The sequence below is a fragment of the Mustela erminea genome, chromosome 13, assembly GCF_009829155.1.
Source record: "Mustela erminea isolate mMusErm1 chromosome 13, mMusErm1.Pri, whole genome shotgun sequence".
NCBI lineage: Eukaryota > Metazoa > Chordata > Mammalia > Carnivora > Mustelidae > Mustela > Mustela erminea.
The window spans coordinates 16,501,846-16,519,151 of NC_045626.1; the positions used below are offsets into that span (position 1 = coordinate 16,501,846).

A 17,306-nucleotide genomic window follows, 5' to 3' on the forward strand; every position below is an offset into this window, starting at 1 on the left:
AATGTCTAATGTTCTTTGGCACAAGAAAGTCTGCAGGGAGGCAAGGCGTGAGCTCGGGACAGCCAAAAAGCCGAGCACTGGCTTCTCTGCCATCTCATAGGGCAGAGGCTTTTGGGTTTCCAATGGCCTTTTCCAAAAGAGAAGCCAAGTGTTTACCTTTTTAACCATTTAAAACCCAAAGAAAACAAAAACTCAAAATCTTCTAGTAAACTTTTCATAAGTTTCTAGGCAAATACACTTTTACAAACAGAAAGCTGAAGAGAGGGTCATGTACTTAGTAAGTTTTCTTCGGTGAGACGACCTTGCGGTGCTACAGGAATTACAGAAAAAGCAGCAAAAAGTTCTGCCTTGACAAGAGGGCAAGGTCATGGGTGCTACAATGGAATTTCTACTTTATTCATTCCATTTTCACATCATGAAGTAAAAATAGTTATCGTTTATTAAAAGCAAAAGTCTTTATCAAATAAAAGAAATACCACTTAATTATTTTAGAACTGATTTTTCCTTAGATCCTGTAACAAGTAACTTGAACAACTGTAACTTGAAATTTGCTTTTTATGGAAATGCCAACATGCACACAGGGAATCAAGCTATACTCTGGAAGAAGAAATGCTACAAACTGATTAAGCGAAAAAAGATCTACCTTGAAAAGAACATGTATGGGGGCCCCTGTCCTGCTTTCTCTTAATTTCCTCTTTACCAAAAACTGAACAGCACAAGTATCAGGGGATATAAATAAACTCACAAGAACTAGTACAAATCTTAAAACTGAACACAAAAGTAGAGTGCCCCTAAAACTTTATCTTTATTCTTACCCATCCCCAAACACATAAAGGCGGGCTATTTTAAATGTATAGGACATACTCGAAATGAGAACATGAGTATTCCCACTGTTTTTCGTGTCATGTGGTCTCGTAAAGGTTCAGATGAATAAAAATAATTCTTTCCTCCTTGTGGCCACAGGATTTTGCCACTCCTCTTCAGTCTCTACTCTTGGAACCTTGTATTCCTCCAAATTCACTATTAACACAAGGAAGACCCTAACCACAATGTCAAGGACCCCACTTCCAGATGTAAACATGAGTTCCAGAAAGCAAATACCTTAAAAGCCTCTTAAGAAGTTAACCTTTCTTTTTCCCCCCCTGTAGAAAGTATGCTAAAATATTTGGGTCTAATTCCAATGTCACTATGTTTTTATGAGCAGTTTCTAGGGTTTGGGGTGGTTTTTTTCCCCCAGTCAATCATTAAGTATTTGTTGTCAAGACAGTTTTGTGATTTTAGTGAAAACCTTTAAAATATCTTAAGAGGATTTTACTGTACTTTAAGTGATAAGGATGAAATGTATCTCCCATGCACTGATTCACTGTAGTAATGCCACAGAGCCACTACCTTAGCCCGGCCGCCAAAGAGCAGACCCTCCAATGAGCAGGCGTTAGGTTCTTTGCAATAGGCAGTTATGCTACATGAGCTCACATATGCTCAACACAGGAAATTTCAAGGATTAACAGCCCATTCATCTAATTAAGATGAGACGGGACTAACTTGGGAGACCTGATTGGCTCACCTTTCTTGTATTCCATATTTAAAAAGAGAAGAACTAAGAGGAAGAGATGGGAGAGTTCATGGTATCAGGACACTGTTGCTTTCTCCTTTTAAAAAGTCAAGTCACTTTAAGCTCTGAGAGCTCACAGATATTACGTCCTTACCACACAGGAATAAAACTGCTTACCCTTTCACAGTGGGCAGTTAGGAGGCTAAGACTAAGCACTGCCCTCCATGAGCTTCAAAGGCTGTAAAGAGATTTAGGTGCCCCTTTTGGGGTTTGGAGGGTGAGAATTATCCAACCTGGACATTTATTCATTTCATTAACTGAACACTTGGCAGGGGCCACTCTTCTATCCTACACATTTTACCTTCGATTTGCACGCAACCTTGATAGAAAAAAAGATTAGAAAAAAGACCCAGGGGAATCAATTATCATATAAATTTAATCGCTTACATAATTTCAAAGGAAAACCTTCATTTTTCTAATACACCGATATTTACAACGAATTAACACAACTCGTCAGAGTCCCTATGTCTAAGTCCATTACAACAGGACTTCTCAAAAAAAGTCAATTTCACAGTCGTCATTTTCACATGCAGGGACAGGAAGAGCTTGCTAATGCTTATTTCTCTTTGAGAGCCACAGCATGCATGTGTTACTCTGCACTGACCTGTCACAGGACGCAGATAAAAAGCATCAGTCAAGTGGATAATGGCATCGTTCTGTGAACTGCTCTGTACCAACAACCAGCATCCATCCCTTCCCTCGAGAGCAGGCATGCCTTCTCTTCACCTGCAGCTCAGCCCTGACTTACAATCAATGAATGGGTCTGCGATTGACTTAAAGGACACGAGAGATGCGCACACACCTTGATATGGTCCATCATGAGTTGCTTCTGTGCATATAAAAGAGAACAGTCTGGACACTTGAAAACAGACACCTTCTGGTTTTCGATGTGTTGGTCAAAGTGGCGATACAGCAGGGTTTGCAGGGTAAAAACAGTGTCGCACATGGAACACTTATATATTATTCTAAAACAGAAGAAGTGTGTGGAAATGTCAGTCAGCCCTCATCTCGGAAGCCAAAGGAACTGCTACTTTACATCTCATCTCAAGAATTCAGGCGGCAGGAACAGTGAGAACACATAAACACGGTAAAAAGAACAAAACAGTTTAGCTGTGAAACAAACTTTTGGAGGCAACCGGCATCACTCAAGGGCAGATCGGTCTTAACATTTCGAGTAAAGATGCATTCAACCACATTTGCATGGAAGTCTCAATTAATGACCATTTTACGACTTACAGATCTACAGCGGACACTGTTTGTACAAGACCTTCACCTGTTCGTTACTTTAACACAAAGCAAAAGCATCTTGGTTTTTTGGTTTTTTGTTTTTGTGTTTGTTTGTTTGTTTTTAAAGTATTCTTTAAGGGAAGACAAAGAAGGCAGCTGGGAGGTGGTCCCCTAACTTGAAAAAGCATCTGATAATGAACTAAGGAGGCCTGTTCAACTCCAACGCCGGCACGAGCTCTTATTTGTCCCAAGTTTTCTTTTCAAGTTGGGGGAAATTTTACACTTGGATTGCAGTATTTCCCTACATGTTCTCAACACAGAAAGCCCTACACAGTCAACAATTATACACGCCCCCCCCACCCCCAAAAAAGAGAGAGACAGACAGAAAGAGGGAAAGAGAAAGAAAAAAGAAAATCCATACCACTGTTGTTTCAATTTACATCTACTGAGCTTAAAATGGTTTAAAATACCGTCCACTACAGGCCATTTCCCTACCCAGGGTTAGCTGCCAAGCAGCCTCCCTAAGCTAACTCACACCTGAGCCTTCTGCACACAACCCCTTCCAACCACTAACACCGTCCACTGAAGCTCAGACGGGAGGGGAAGGACTAGACTCCCCAGCCACCAACTTCCACCCCCAGGGGCTTCGCTGCTCGCTCCGGATGCCCACAGGGGTCCCCTTTCTCCTGTAACTGTCCCAGGTCTTCCTGGTTCTCAGCGGAGGCCTAGAGACACCACCTGTGCCTCCTTTGAAGACAGGCACAAAGAATCTGAGGGAGCAGCTCAGGGAAATGGCAGACAAACCCGGACTGAAGGTCAAGTCTGAGACGGAAAGAGCAGAGCAGAGATTCCATTTGTTGCTTGCACAGCAAGGTCAAAGAAAGGAAAGCTTCTGGAAACCACAGGTCTTCCCTCTCAGGCTCTTCCTAGGAAAGCCCATCTCGCTTCCCAGTTCTCTGTCAATAAATGGCACACTTAGCTTTTTTTCACCTTTTCCCACATAAAATGTATAAATTTAATTGGATGAGCGGCCCACGTTTTTACGAGGTCTTGACATATTAATAACTGAGCGCAGATCACAGGCACCTGTGGGGAGAGAAGGGGATTTTCGAGGACTTGGGGACATCACCACACAGCTCAAAGGAGGCACCCTGACGATGTGCCGTCGTGAACGGTACCAAGTATGACGAGGACGGTCACTTCCTCGCTGTTTAAAACAGCTTAGAACTGACAAGAGCCCAAACGGGCAGTCCTGTCAAGCAGGGAAGGAAGAGCAGCTATGGCATTTTTCGCAGATTGTGCGACAGACACACTCCAGTGCATGGGGAGATTTTCCTGAAAATTCAAACAACAGGGAACAAGACAGTATGTACAACACGTTCACTTTTTTTTCAAGGGCATCGAGAAGACACAGAAGGTCACACGACTGCCATCATCTCTGCCAGACGATACTATACGTGCTCTTACTACCTTGTCCACACTTCTTGATTTTTCTGTAATTACCGCAGAGCAAGAGGGAAAAAAGAGCAGCCTCGGGGAAAGAATGAAGATTAACCATCCAGGCTAAGAATTTTTCTCAGGATTCTATTCTTACATTTTTTAGGAAGAACTATTGCATGAAAACTGGCAGGGCCCATTTTCCTGGCTCTACATTTCTTTGGGGTGGGGTTTTGTTTGCTTTGACTTTTTTTTTTTTGCTATCCACGGAATAGCAAAGAAAGTATAAAATAGGCGAAAAACTATTTACTTCAGCATTTTTCTGAGAAACAGTTTGCTGGTATAACGCTGGACCACCACCCCACGAACTGCTAGTGCTTATCCAGGGGGAGGCGGGGACCATATGGCGGGGAGGTCTGGCGGGCACCTGCCTGACGAAGACGGCGCAGGTTGGCATCACCGCTAGAAGCACGCACGGGCACTGCCGGTCCTTGGTGGGACACAAGGAGCCTCCTGCCAAGAGGACGTGTCCTGCGTCCAGCTGCAAGAAAGCACGACGGACGGAGGGGTCCTCCTGAGAATGAGGGGGGCCGAAGACATGAGAGGCGGGGGAAGACGTAGCAACTGTTCCAGGCAGAAGAACCCTGACAAGACAGGACGATTAAATGCAAAACATGTTTCTGGATAGGATTTTGAACCTGAAGGGGGGGGTGCATTTTCTCATCTATTAGAGAAATTTTCATGGGGTCTACGCATTGAGCAGTGATGTAATCACACCGATTTCTGACTGGGAGGGCTCAAAGGGGGTGCCACACGTGGGTGACCTGTTTGGGAGGAGACGTAGAACACACTCCAATGCTTAGGTCATGCTGCCCCACTATTGGTCAACGAGAGAGAGAAAGACGGAGAAAGAAATGGTGGGCGCGAATGTCGGGAACGCGGGCGAAGGCGATCATCCGTAGCGCCCTCCGGCTTCCCGGAGCACAGGAACTCCTGAGAAGTGTAAAAATGGTGCTCATGTTAAAAAACAACGTTCAAATCAATGAACCTCACAGACACAAGAGTCAGAACATGAAAGATCGAGCAAACTCTCCAACTACAATGGTCGAAAACCACGGGACGTAGCCAGGCAGGGGAGGGAAGCCAGGCAGGACGGTGAGGGTGCGGCCGCGCGTGCGCAGGCCAATGCTTGGGCACGGCGTGGTGAGGGAACAGAAACAAGGAGTGTGGCTGGGTCCCCACTGTGGGAATGGTGGGGGAGGCCCTGCAGAGCTGCCAAGGGCTCTGAAAGCCAAACCTGTATGTTTGACTGGATTCTACCCTCGTTGCAAGACTGAGGGAATAGTGGGTCACCACACTAAGAGCAGGGGCAGAGGGAAATGGAGAGAAGTGGGGAGGGGGGGGGGAAACTGAAACCTAAAACCAGGCATCTGGGTGGGCTCCTCGGTTGAGTGACTCTTGATCTCAGCTCAGGTCTTGATCTAAGGCTCACGAGTTCCAGCCCCATGCTGGGCTCCATGCTGGACCCTAACTTAATAAAAAAGCCTAATGGAAGGAAGGAAGGAAGGAAGAGAAGAGAAAGGAGGGGAAAGAAAAGGGAAAGGAAGAGAAAAAAGAAAGCTAAAACTAAATGCCCACACTCAGGTCCAACTTATAGCAACCCAAACTCTCCAGAATAGTGCGTAACCCTCGAAACAAATGTAAAAGCTTATGGAACCAGAGATGCTAAGCTCAGAAATCACTACCACAAACCACCTCCTTCATTACTACTGAATCCAACTAAGCGCAAAGCACTGGCCTGAGCAACTGACCATCCGCACGTCGCCAACAGGTGAACCATGTCACGGACAGGCTCGGGGTGAAGAGAATCTGCCCGATGCTGCACAGATCCCAGGGCCACGGTTCAAATTCAGCCTCATCTCACTCCAAAGCCTCCCGTCGTTCTGCTCTTAAAATTTAGTACATGCTGGACTGATTCAGAAACTCTGTCTCTTATATAATCCCTAGACTTTGGAGGTCTCGCTTCTCACATACATTTAGAGTGGCAAGTCAGAGGAAGGCACAAAATAGCAAAAACCCTGCTGTTCATCAGACGTCAACGAAAAGACGAAAATAGACACAAACCTCTACCACCATGAAATCCAGGAAAGGGCATTCAAAATGAACTGGAAATCACCCAGAAAGGATTAAAGAGGGCTCACCGCTTTTTTTTTTTAAGACAGCAGGGTAACAAGCCTGACCACACACTGAAAAGCAAGAAATACAGCACTGGAACAGTGCCTGGCACATAAGAAACACTACATCAATGTTAAATAAAAATCTTAAAAAAAAAAAATACAGAAGCAGAATCTGAATTTCAGTTTGAGGTGCTGGGACAACAGGACTCTATGGCGCTCTATTTTTAGACCTCATATAGTCTTGAAAGAAAATGGGGGGAGGGTTATTTTTATATTGCTCTTTAAAAAAATTAATGCACACCATTTGCATACCCTTGTCATTTGCATAACCACCTGTGAACCCAATCCTGCTAGATTTCAACACCTGAGTCTCCAGTGTAGTCAGGGCTACTGATTTGGGAGGGGGGTGGGGGGCTTACATCAACAGAGCAGAGATGGATTTAATGTCAAAAGGAAGCTTCTGAATCACGTGGAGGTCAGGTAAGTGTTCCCCCAGGCACAGCAAGGCCTTATGGGAGGCGGATTGGGGCAAGGTGGCAGGAAGAGCGAGCTCAAGGCCCCCCTGTGATACAGTCGTGCCCCTTGGAGCCTGACAGGCAGCACCTGGGGTCCCAGCCAGGCTGTAGGTGGCGACTCGCCTAGGCCAAGCACTGCCATTCACTGAAGGGATGCGGCTGAGTTGAAGCTGCCTGGGTTGGCAGCTTTGCTGCATTTTATCCCTAATATTTTTTCCCTTTGGCTTTACAATTTAAAATATAGAGGTCGAGCTGGTACTTATTAAAGAACAATTGTGGCAAAAATAATTTTAGGAAAATACTGGAGTAACTTCTACCTATGCATTACTCAAACTGGAAAAATACCATTTTAGCTTACCTTAATCCGTTGCTGCCCTGTATTCCCAGGTAACAAATACTATTCCGGATGTCAGTAAAGTTTTAATTATTTATTTGAATAAAGAACCCAATTACGGGCACCTGGGTGGCTCAGTGGGTTAAGCCTCTGTCTTCGGCTCAGGTCATGATCTCAGGGTCCTGGGATCAGGCCCCACACTGGGCTCCCTGCTCTGCGGGAAGCCTGCTTCTTCCCCTCTCTCTCTGCCTGCCCCTCTGCCTACTTGTGGTCTCTGTCTGTCAAAGAAAGAAATAAAATCTTTAAGGAAAAAAAAAAAAAAGAACCAATTAAAAACTGTATTAATGGGGCAAGACACCCCCTTAGCACCTAGAAGCTTTACTACCATGAACAGCGAGGACCTCAGAGCTCACTCAAGTGTGTCTTTGGGGCCAAGATACCAGGTTATATACGGGTCGCCTGATCAGCAGTTTGCTTCATTTCAAGGATCCACAGAGACCAGAGGGGAGGTCTTCCTAGAACAGAATTCCAAACTTTATCCTCACTTTCTAATAAATGCTCCTATAGTGTTCCATCATTAATATTTCCCCAAACTAAATGTTACCGTAAAAGGCCGGCCCACGTCACGTGGCTTCTCTGCACGTCTTCCCTCTAACACTTCCATGATCACGGAGTTACGGCAAAACACATCAGTAGCTTCGTGCAACAGACTAACCTCACACAACACACTCCACCTTGCCATAAATGATATGGGAATGAAATGAGCTTCACCGCGAGGCTGTGACCCAGTGCTATGCACACAACAAAGAAGAAATGTGGAAAGGACCAGTCACCGGGCCCCTCCGTGCTCTGGACAGAGGGACTGTGTGCCACACATTTTAAATGTCACCTCCCTTCAGCCTCACACAGACTCTGGGCTGGAAGCAATACCCTCACTTTACAGGGAGAAAAATGGATGCTGAAACAGAGCCCGTGACAGTCTGAGCCCTCACGGCTGCTGGGGGCGCGGAGGGTGGCAGGCCTCCGAATCCAAAGCCCACACTCCCTCCTCTTGGCTAAGCTGCCTGTGACGCAGGCGGAGGCCCAGGTCTGCTCCAGGGCCACTTTGTTATCAAAGACTCACAAAGCAAAAAGTGCCCAAAATAAGGGCAAGATTAAGACAAACATGAAATTTGCTTTTGCTAATCAAGGACTTAGACTGGCTATGAAGTTAAATTCACTGACCAGTGTTTTAAATGGACGTTGGTACCCTTTAAGAAACCAGGTTTATAAAACAAAAAAGGGCAGATGACAGTATTTTATCATTCCCCTCAAACTTAGTTGTTAAAATCATCTTAAGAAAAAGGACAAAACTGATAAATATTCACTTGCTTTGTGACAGCTGAAGGGCATAAGCAGAAAGTGACATTTTGGGCCGGAGGCTTCCCCTGGAAGGAGCCGAAGGGTGCCGGGAGTGACAAGACACCGGCTGGACCTCCTGCTGCTGCGACCTCTTCGCAGTGGGTCTTTCTTTGTACCTTAAGTTTTATTTCACAGAACTACCCCGTCCTCTAAATCCCTGAGCAGGCAGTGGCACGAAGTCAGAAGGCGGCAGGACTTACTTTGGCTCTCCTATCTTGACGCCGGGATGCTGTGTGTAGGCATGGGAATGTGTGCTTGGGGCAGACTTAAACGCCATGGGACAAATAGGACACTTGTAGAAGACTTCACAGTGAGAGCCCTGGATGTGAGACTTCAGAGCGGCCACGTCAGAGTACACGACATTGCAATGGACACACCTGCCAGGAAACAAACACGCGGTCGTCAGCACCGGACCATCACACGGGGGCACCTTCACTGTCAAGGTCAGCGAAAATGAGCATCTTGTCAATGGCCTCTTGAGGCTTGTCATGGCCTTTAGGAAGTAAATCTTGTTTTGTTTTCTACTTAGAACAGGTCAAATTATTTTTATATACTTAAGAAGGAAGATCATGAGAAGGAAAACAAAACTCAACTGCCCCATGTCCTGTGTGTCGTCGACACTGCCGGGAGTTAACACCCACATGCAGGGAGACCGGCGGAGGGTGGGGGCGGTACCAGGCCCAGGGAACACGGCAAGACCCTAGGTCTTGTGGCTCTGGAAAACACTTCCACATGCTGGATTTGAACCCCAGCCCCTGAGACTCCTAACTACCCCCCAATGCCTAAATGGCATTTCCAATGGAAGAACTCTTTACCGCCTCAACCTACGGCCAACAACAGAGGGGCGGAGGGAACCAATCAGTACTGGCTTCGAAGCCATGGCCATGGTCTCCGGGGACACACTGATATGTTCAATGGATCTGCAATGGAGGAGGCCTGTTGGGCAGACAAGGTTAACCACCTCGACTGTCTCCTGGAAAATAAGCTCATGTACACTTACATTTGTTTTAAGAAGTAACATGAATTATAAACTCCTGAAAAATCAACATGGCTAAATAGTCTTTCGAATTAACTTCTTTACTTCTTGAAGGTGTGATAATTGGATTAGCTCGGGACCGGATCTCATCTAGTCCTTGGGAAACAAGCTCTGACGCTTAGATGTACTTCTTCCCCAGCTCTTCTCTCTCCTGGAGGGACTCTGGGCAACACTGCTCACATGTCTGCTTGATGACGGACTGCCCCGGCTTCACACCTGAGAACTAACCTGAGGTGGGCTCTGCAGACACGAGTCTGTGGAGGTAAACCCGCAAGGCACCTGAGCGCCTGAGCGGAGCCATTCCTGGACGTGAAGGTGGGGATGGATTTGGGGAAGCAGAACCTGGGGAAGGGGGACTGCAGACAGGGCCCGCCTTCCAGCAGGCAGTGCTCCATTATGCCTGCATGAATTTAAGGTACTTTTATTCCTAGAACCTTCCGCATTCATGGAGATGCTTCCCAAATCACACAGGAGCGGGATTCTCTGATGCATGGGGGTTCCATAAAGCATGCCTTGTTAAGCTTGGCCGGCAGTCCATATAAATTGTAACTCGTGTATTACCATTTTAAATGATTTAAGGCATAATATTCAGCAGCATACACATTAAAAAATACACTAAATCTTATCAGGAAATAATTAAGGAAAGCTCCTCTATCTTATCTACTAGAAGTGTTATTTTAGGCAATAAAGCCACCCATGCACAATGAAATTAGTTAGGGTTAACCTGAACTTGTGTTGTCTTCAAGAGGTCACTGATCCTCTCTGGGCCCGTTTCTCATGTATAAAAGGAGAACAGTTGAACTCAAGTCACGTTTTAGTTCTTCTCAACCCTACAAGCCTGATTCCTACGTTAAGAGGAAGATCCCATCAAACAAAAATGGGTCACTAATGAAACAGAAGGGTCCTCTCCACCGGCACCACAAACAGAAAAATTTTCTCATCAAGGGCAGGAAGGTGGTGTTCAAAGGGCAAAGAATGAGGAAGGGCAGAAAGACACAAAGAACAAATTCTCTGATTTTGTCTGGACTGGGAAGAAGATTTAATGCTACGGAAAAAAAAAAAAAACAGGAAAGTAAAGCATCTAGACAACAGTGGAAGGACAAGGCCCAAAGAGCACCAACGAGGCCAAGGGAAAACCGTCCTTAACGTGAGGAAGGAAAGCAGAGAATTCACAAACCAGCTAAGAAAAGAGAGAGTTTTGCAAAATATCTGCCCTCAGATGGAAGAAAATTTTCTGGGGCACAGAGGTCAACAGGGAACAGAAAGACGACAAACAAACAGAAGACAGAATTTGAAGGATTCACACAGTATCTTAATGCTACAAAAATCCTATCTATGAATAAATATTTCATGTACCTGAGGTCCTTTGTGCTCTGGGAACCAATAAAGTTTCTCTTCATGTTAAAAGTAATATTTTTTTTTTACTGTTTATAGTATTCAATCCTATAGACCCCCTTTCGAAATGCAAAGCCAATGGATCAAGAAGTAGGAAAATTCATAGAAACCTAGGAGTTTCTAGTAGAAACCTAGAAACCATCGACCAGGAGCCAGGAGGGACCACTCTCACCCTCCGGGAGAGGCGGTATGATCAAGAAGAGAAAGAACCAGGCTCACTGAGTCACGAAGGGACAAGTAAGGCATGAGAGCTTTTTCAGAGACTTCTCTGACCAAAACAAAAACAAAAACAAAAACAAAAACAAAAACAAAACAAAGGGAAAATGATGGGAGTAGAGAGCCAGAAGTCCTTCTCCCCATACAGAGTTGGGAGAAATAACAAGGCCAAGGGACTGCTAAGTCCCTGGCAAATATCAGGCAGGACCATTATTTGAAGCAGCAGGTAAAAAAAATTAAGGTCAAGTATTTTCTTCTCCCACCTAAAGAGGTAAACACGAACTACACAGAATACACACACAGAAGCATTTTTATAGCTCTTCTAAGCCCCCAGTCCAAGGGAAAAAAACCTGCACTAAACACAAAATATTTTAAAAATTCCAAGTGCCAAGTGGGGGCAGGGGATCGGCTTTTCCAACTGCATTGATTGCTTTTAGCCTGGGTGCAGAGCTTGTTTTAATTCAGGAAAGGCACCAGGAATAGTGAGAATTGCAGAAGTCCTACTTCCTTTATTCATTCCCCCCTAAGTTTACTTTCATTATACTCAAAAAAATAAACTCTTGAGGAAAGTCTGGCATCTGTTAAAAGAGGAGCAGAGAGAAAAATGGGGCAGAACTGCTTCCCATGACTAAACAAAGAACCCTGTAATAATAGTTTTAAACCCTGGGGTAAGAACCAAGGTACCCTCCTACCGGCTTTGTAGAATCAAGGGCACCTTCAATGTGTGACTTTCCTCGGCACCTGGAGCCCGCGGGCATGCACTTGCTTTCTCTGGGGCATCTCAGTGTGGCCGGAGCAGGCTCCACGCCGCCGTGGCCAGAGGCACCACGGGACAGAATTACCACCCCAAATCTCTAGTTCCTTAATTTCCAAACCTAACGTTTCCTACGAGGGTGGATCCGAATGCATTAAGCATTCCTGCGTCACAGGCTTGGAGGCATGTCATAAGACCGAGAACGAAGTCTCTCTTAGGGTTAAAGAAAGGGACAGAGCCATCGATACTGCTGTGACCTGAATGTAATGGAAATAAAACCATCAAATCATACAGACTAGTCTTCATTTTCATTAAATAGCGTTAACTGTGCAACTAGAACATATTACTGTGTATTCACAGTCTAACATTTAAGTTATAGGCAAGCAAACACTTAATTTTAAGGAACACACACAGTACAGTAATACCTCTATTAACAAAGACACTGTGTGGCAACGGCGTGCTTTCTTGGCTGACCTTCGTGGGGTCAGAATAGAAAAGGCCCAGGAATGCATTTCAGAAGGTCACCACATGGAAGGCAAAGCTCCAGTATATCATCACTCCATGCTCCCTAAATGAACATTAGATTTGCCAGATGTTGTAACAGATGTTATCTGAGATTCTCAAGGGGCAGTAAAAGGGGCCACAGCTAGGATGTACAGAGACGAGGGAAACGCCTGAACTTGGGTAATGAGGAAAAAGGGACAGAGGAAGATTACCTGGGTAGAAGGTTCTTCCACAAAGAACGATGATGTTAGGAAAGGGCAAATACCCAATCCTTCGACAGGACGAAATAAAAGAGACCATGCATCTGTTTTGCTCAGAGGAGACGTATGAAAAGGTACAGAAATGCATGGTGCTCTTAGAGGGGTTCAAAGGCAGAGAATGTGACAGCAGAAGGTTGCTGGAAAGGGTGCAGACAGGAAAGGCTCTAACAGTTCATCCAAGCTGACCGCTGGCCCATGCATGGTTTTGCAGGAGGACGGGCTCCATCTACCCTCTGGAGTAGGGGACCAGAAGGCTAATCCCACAAAGATCCAAACAGATCAACGCCACTGCACATGGCCTCGGTTCCCAGAGGATCTGTTAATTGAGGTATCACTGTATGACCCCGCAAACGGTGTGCATGGACCCCTCAGAACTCGAAATGCCGCGCGGTGACAAGCGAGCGGGCTTTACTTGCATGTAAGCAAACAAGATACTGACCGAAAACCAACTCTCCGTGTGTAGTGCAGACAGTTCTTGGTGACGTGGCTCTGGAAGTGCACCGACCTGCAGACGGCCCCGCACTCGGGGCAGGTGTAGGGAGATTTGTGCTGATGGATTCTCTGGTGTGAGGCGTAGCTGCACTGGTTAGGAAGCAGCATCTGGCAGATAGTGCAAGTCTTCTAGATAAACCAAAGGGGGAAGACAGGGTTGGTCCTACGAAGGACTTTCTAATATGCAAAGAAGCGTGGTTAAAATCCCCAATTAACGGAACATTGCTCACGTCAAATACCGCTCTCGTGGCTTCTAAGCCCAAAGAGAAAGCAAAACTTGAAAGTTAAACGTTTAAACCTAACATCCCTTACCCTGGAAAAGAAAAATAATAGGTGCTATTCTAGGTAATCAGGGTCCACCCCAAAGCAGGAGGTAAAGAGAATGTCAGTTTCAGGTCAACTTTCAATTCTGCTAACTTTTACATTTTGTTCAGTGCAGAGGAGGGATGTTAGAGGAGGTAATCTTGCAAATTACATTAGCAAGTCAGCTCTCATGTAGAATTACACGTTTACAAGCATCTATCTCAAGAGTAGCCAGTTCCCACAACCCATAAAAAAGTTTCTTCAGAATAATAAAAAATAGAGACTAATCCAATTTGTTGGTTTGTTTCTTCTTTCTTTTCCCAGTCACTTCAGTTACCTGAACTCTAAAATACAGGAGTACAAAAGAATGACCCACAGCAATCAGCTGTTGTTTTTCTACTTGAGTCAGTCTTTCAGTGGATAACCTGGACACTGTAGCATTTATAATGAAATCAGTGAACTCAAATTCAGATACATAAATTTCGAAATTAAACTGAAACTCTGTAAAAGCTTAAAGTCTAGTCCCATATAAAATAAAGACAAAAATGCTCTTTGGAAAAGGCCCTACATTTAACTAATCAGGAAAAACTGAAACACTATTTTTGATCCCCTTAGATGTAAGCAGTAAACATGGCATATTTTTCAAACACAAAAACAGCAAACTTAAGGTAAATATAAAGTGAGGACTACTGCATCCACTCCAAAAATAAACCTAACACAGCACAAGACAGAATGTATTCAAATTCTAGTTAGCCATTAATGTAACCAGAATCCATCACCTTCTAAAATGTCTAACTTACACTAAAGTCAATTAAAGAAATCCTCAAAATACAGACTCCAGCGAAGATTTAAAATGACCTTTTATGCTGAGGAGTTATAAAATTTTTAAAAGATTTCGTTTTCTTTTAGCTTTTGAATCCAGTTTCCAAAATTAAGGCCTTAAACTTCTGAGCAACTAAAACTATGGAAAACCAGAAACTTGCTTGAAAAAAATCTATCCGGTTTTCCTCCTAAAAGGACTAAATACAAATATTATCTCACAAAATGTTTATTATAATCACAAAATAAAGAACATTACAGGCAGATTTAATGAGGCCAGCGTCATTTAAAATAAAGCATTCCTTGTCTAACAACATATACAGCCAAGGTTAAAACAAGCCACAACAAGAAAAAGCCACCTGCACCTTCCGTGCATTAGAAGATCCTGTGGATGTCTACGCTATCACAGGTAAATCACTGGTTCCTTTGAACTCAGGTCTTCTATTTGCTTTGGCCACATGGCCATCAATCCCAGGCAGTGAATCATAACATGTGCATGTCCACACGCACCTCAGACATGGACCCCATTCCATTACAGGCCAAGCGATGAAGTACTTAAAAATACATGGAAATGTAACATTCCATTCAATTCTACTAATGATGGAGGACTTGGTACTGAGATCACTGGGAAACTGTGTACTTCTGGACCTCAGAGCTCACTACTTCATTTGATAGAACTACCCGACCGTTGCGTTAGGGTTCAAGTGGACACCATCTCTACAGCTTCTCCTTTATCTAAAGCAACATGGTCACACTAGTTTATGGTAGGGAAAAACAGCAACACAAATCAAAGAAATTCTTTAAAAAAAAAAAGCTGAAAGTAGCTTTCACATTCTCTCTCGTCAAGATCTATCAACAAATATCCTTCATGATACGTACAAAATTCACAATGAATCATTTAATCTTCCTTGTTCGGACATTTATTTGTTTATAATACATATTTAAACAGTCACAGAAATCCTGGTGAAGTGAAAAGGTTTCATTGCTAGCAGGTTAACTAAAATAAGTATCAAAAGGATTCAAGAAGAGAAATTACAAACTCTTGAGTGTTCCTTACAACAGAATTCTTTAACTGCAAAGACTATGAAAAACGTTAGAGTAACAGATACCAGATGCGAACGACAAATACCAACCTTGCTCATACCCGTTTCCTGGAGAGGGGAAGAAGCGGTCCCTCCGTGACGCACCATGTGGCTGGGCGGTCCAGCCCGTGGGGCTCTGTGAGGGCTGCTGGCGGCCATCCCACCCCCATTTCCTGCCCCGGCCACGGACTAGCTCCCTGTGTTTGCACCCACCCATTTCCACTGACTAAGGCTCCTCACCCACTTTAGACACAGAAGTTCAAAGAGGAAGTGGGAGCCAGTAGGCACGACCACCCCAAATCAAAATGCTTTCATATTTTGCAATTACTGAAACAGGAGAATTCAGTGGCTGGGGATCACACTGGTGACGGTCTTACCTCTAGTTCACACATATATACTCATGCACAGACACTGTATTGGCTCCCACATTTCTCTCTGGGTACCCACTTCTGCTCCTTGCCTCCCTTCCGTCTTGAGAAAAAGCATGGTATTTTGGTTGTAGACACTCTCTCCTTGATGCTTGTGTTATCAATAGTTGAATGCTCACATGACTCGCGTCCAGCCGTACTCCCCGGAGTTTTTGTCTGTTTCACTCTACCTGTTTCCGGTAACGCTGTGCTACCCCTGCTTCCCCAGACAGGGGTACAGCATTTTCACAGACTAACCCATCAGCTTCTCTGGGATACTTTAACCTCATGGTGATGACAGCTGTTTTCTGGATTTAGGGATAGAATAGCACGGGGGCAGGTCAGTATTTCTTTGCGGTTTTACAAGAATCTGACTTTCCTTTCCTTTTTTTTAAAATCAAAGAACTGAAATATATCTGAAAACTCTAATTCTCTTCAATACAAGTTGAGGCTATTTACAAGAGGATAAAGCAGTTTAATGTGACAGTACTTAACTGAACAGAGAAAAGTATACTGTCAGCCCTTGAACAACATGGTTTGAACCACGTGGTTCCATTTACGCAGGGATCTTTTACAGTAACTGTAGTGCTATGTAGTTTCCTTTACTTGTGATTTTCTTAACATTTTCTTTTCTCTAGCTAACCTTATTATAAGGCTACAGTATATAATACATATAACATACAAAATAGGTGTTAATCAACTTGTTTATGTTATCGGTAAAGCTTCTAGTCAACAGCAGGTTAGTAATTGGGGGGAGGGGCCGGGCTAAATGGGTGACGGGGATTGAGGACACTTGTTGGGATGAGCACTGGGTGTTATATGGAAGTGATGAATCACTAAATTCTTCTCCTGAAGCCAATATTTCACTACATGTTAACTAACTAGAACTTAAATAAAAACTTCAAAACAACCCAGTAGGCTATTAGTAGTTAAGTTTTGGGGGAGTTGAAAGTTATACATGGATTTTTGACCGTGTGGAAGATCGGTGCCTTAACCCCCCATTGTTCAAGGGTTAACTATAATAAAATGCACTTAAGTGGCTTCATTTGTCTTCTGACATTTTACTTATAACATCTGAAAAAGGAAGTATTTTCAGTACTTCGTTAATAAACAGCTAACTTCTATGCTGGAGCAGATTCCTCTGCTCAGAGAACTGCTACTTTTTAAAGTTAAGATATTACCTTTCCATAGTCAAGTAACACAAGAAAGCTACAGGAAGATAAAGCTGAAAAAAAAAAAAAATCACATTCCATACGTGACAATTAGTCATACTATGCCTGCTCAGCAGACCCTGGCCCCGCCTCCCGTGGCCCTGGCCCCGCCTCCCGCAGATGC

The 17,306-nt window shown here is 44.3% G+C and overlaps 1 protein-coding gene across 1 annotated transcript in view; it reads right to left on the reverse strand.

Moving 5' to 3' along the window:
• ZNF532 (zinc finger protein 532) overlaps positions 1 to 17,306 on the reverse strand; it is a 103,812-nt gene that overhangs the window by 29,095 nt on the left and 57,411 nt on the right. The window contains 3 exon segments of the mRNA XM_032309069.1: positions 2,415 to 2,577; positions 8,904 to 9,080; positions 13,308 to 13,489. Coding sequence (XP_032164960.1) covers positions 2,415 to 2,577; positions 8,904 to 9,080; positions 13,308 to 13,489 — 522 coding nt within the window.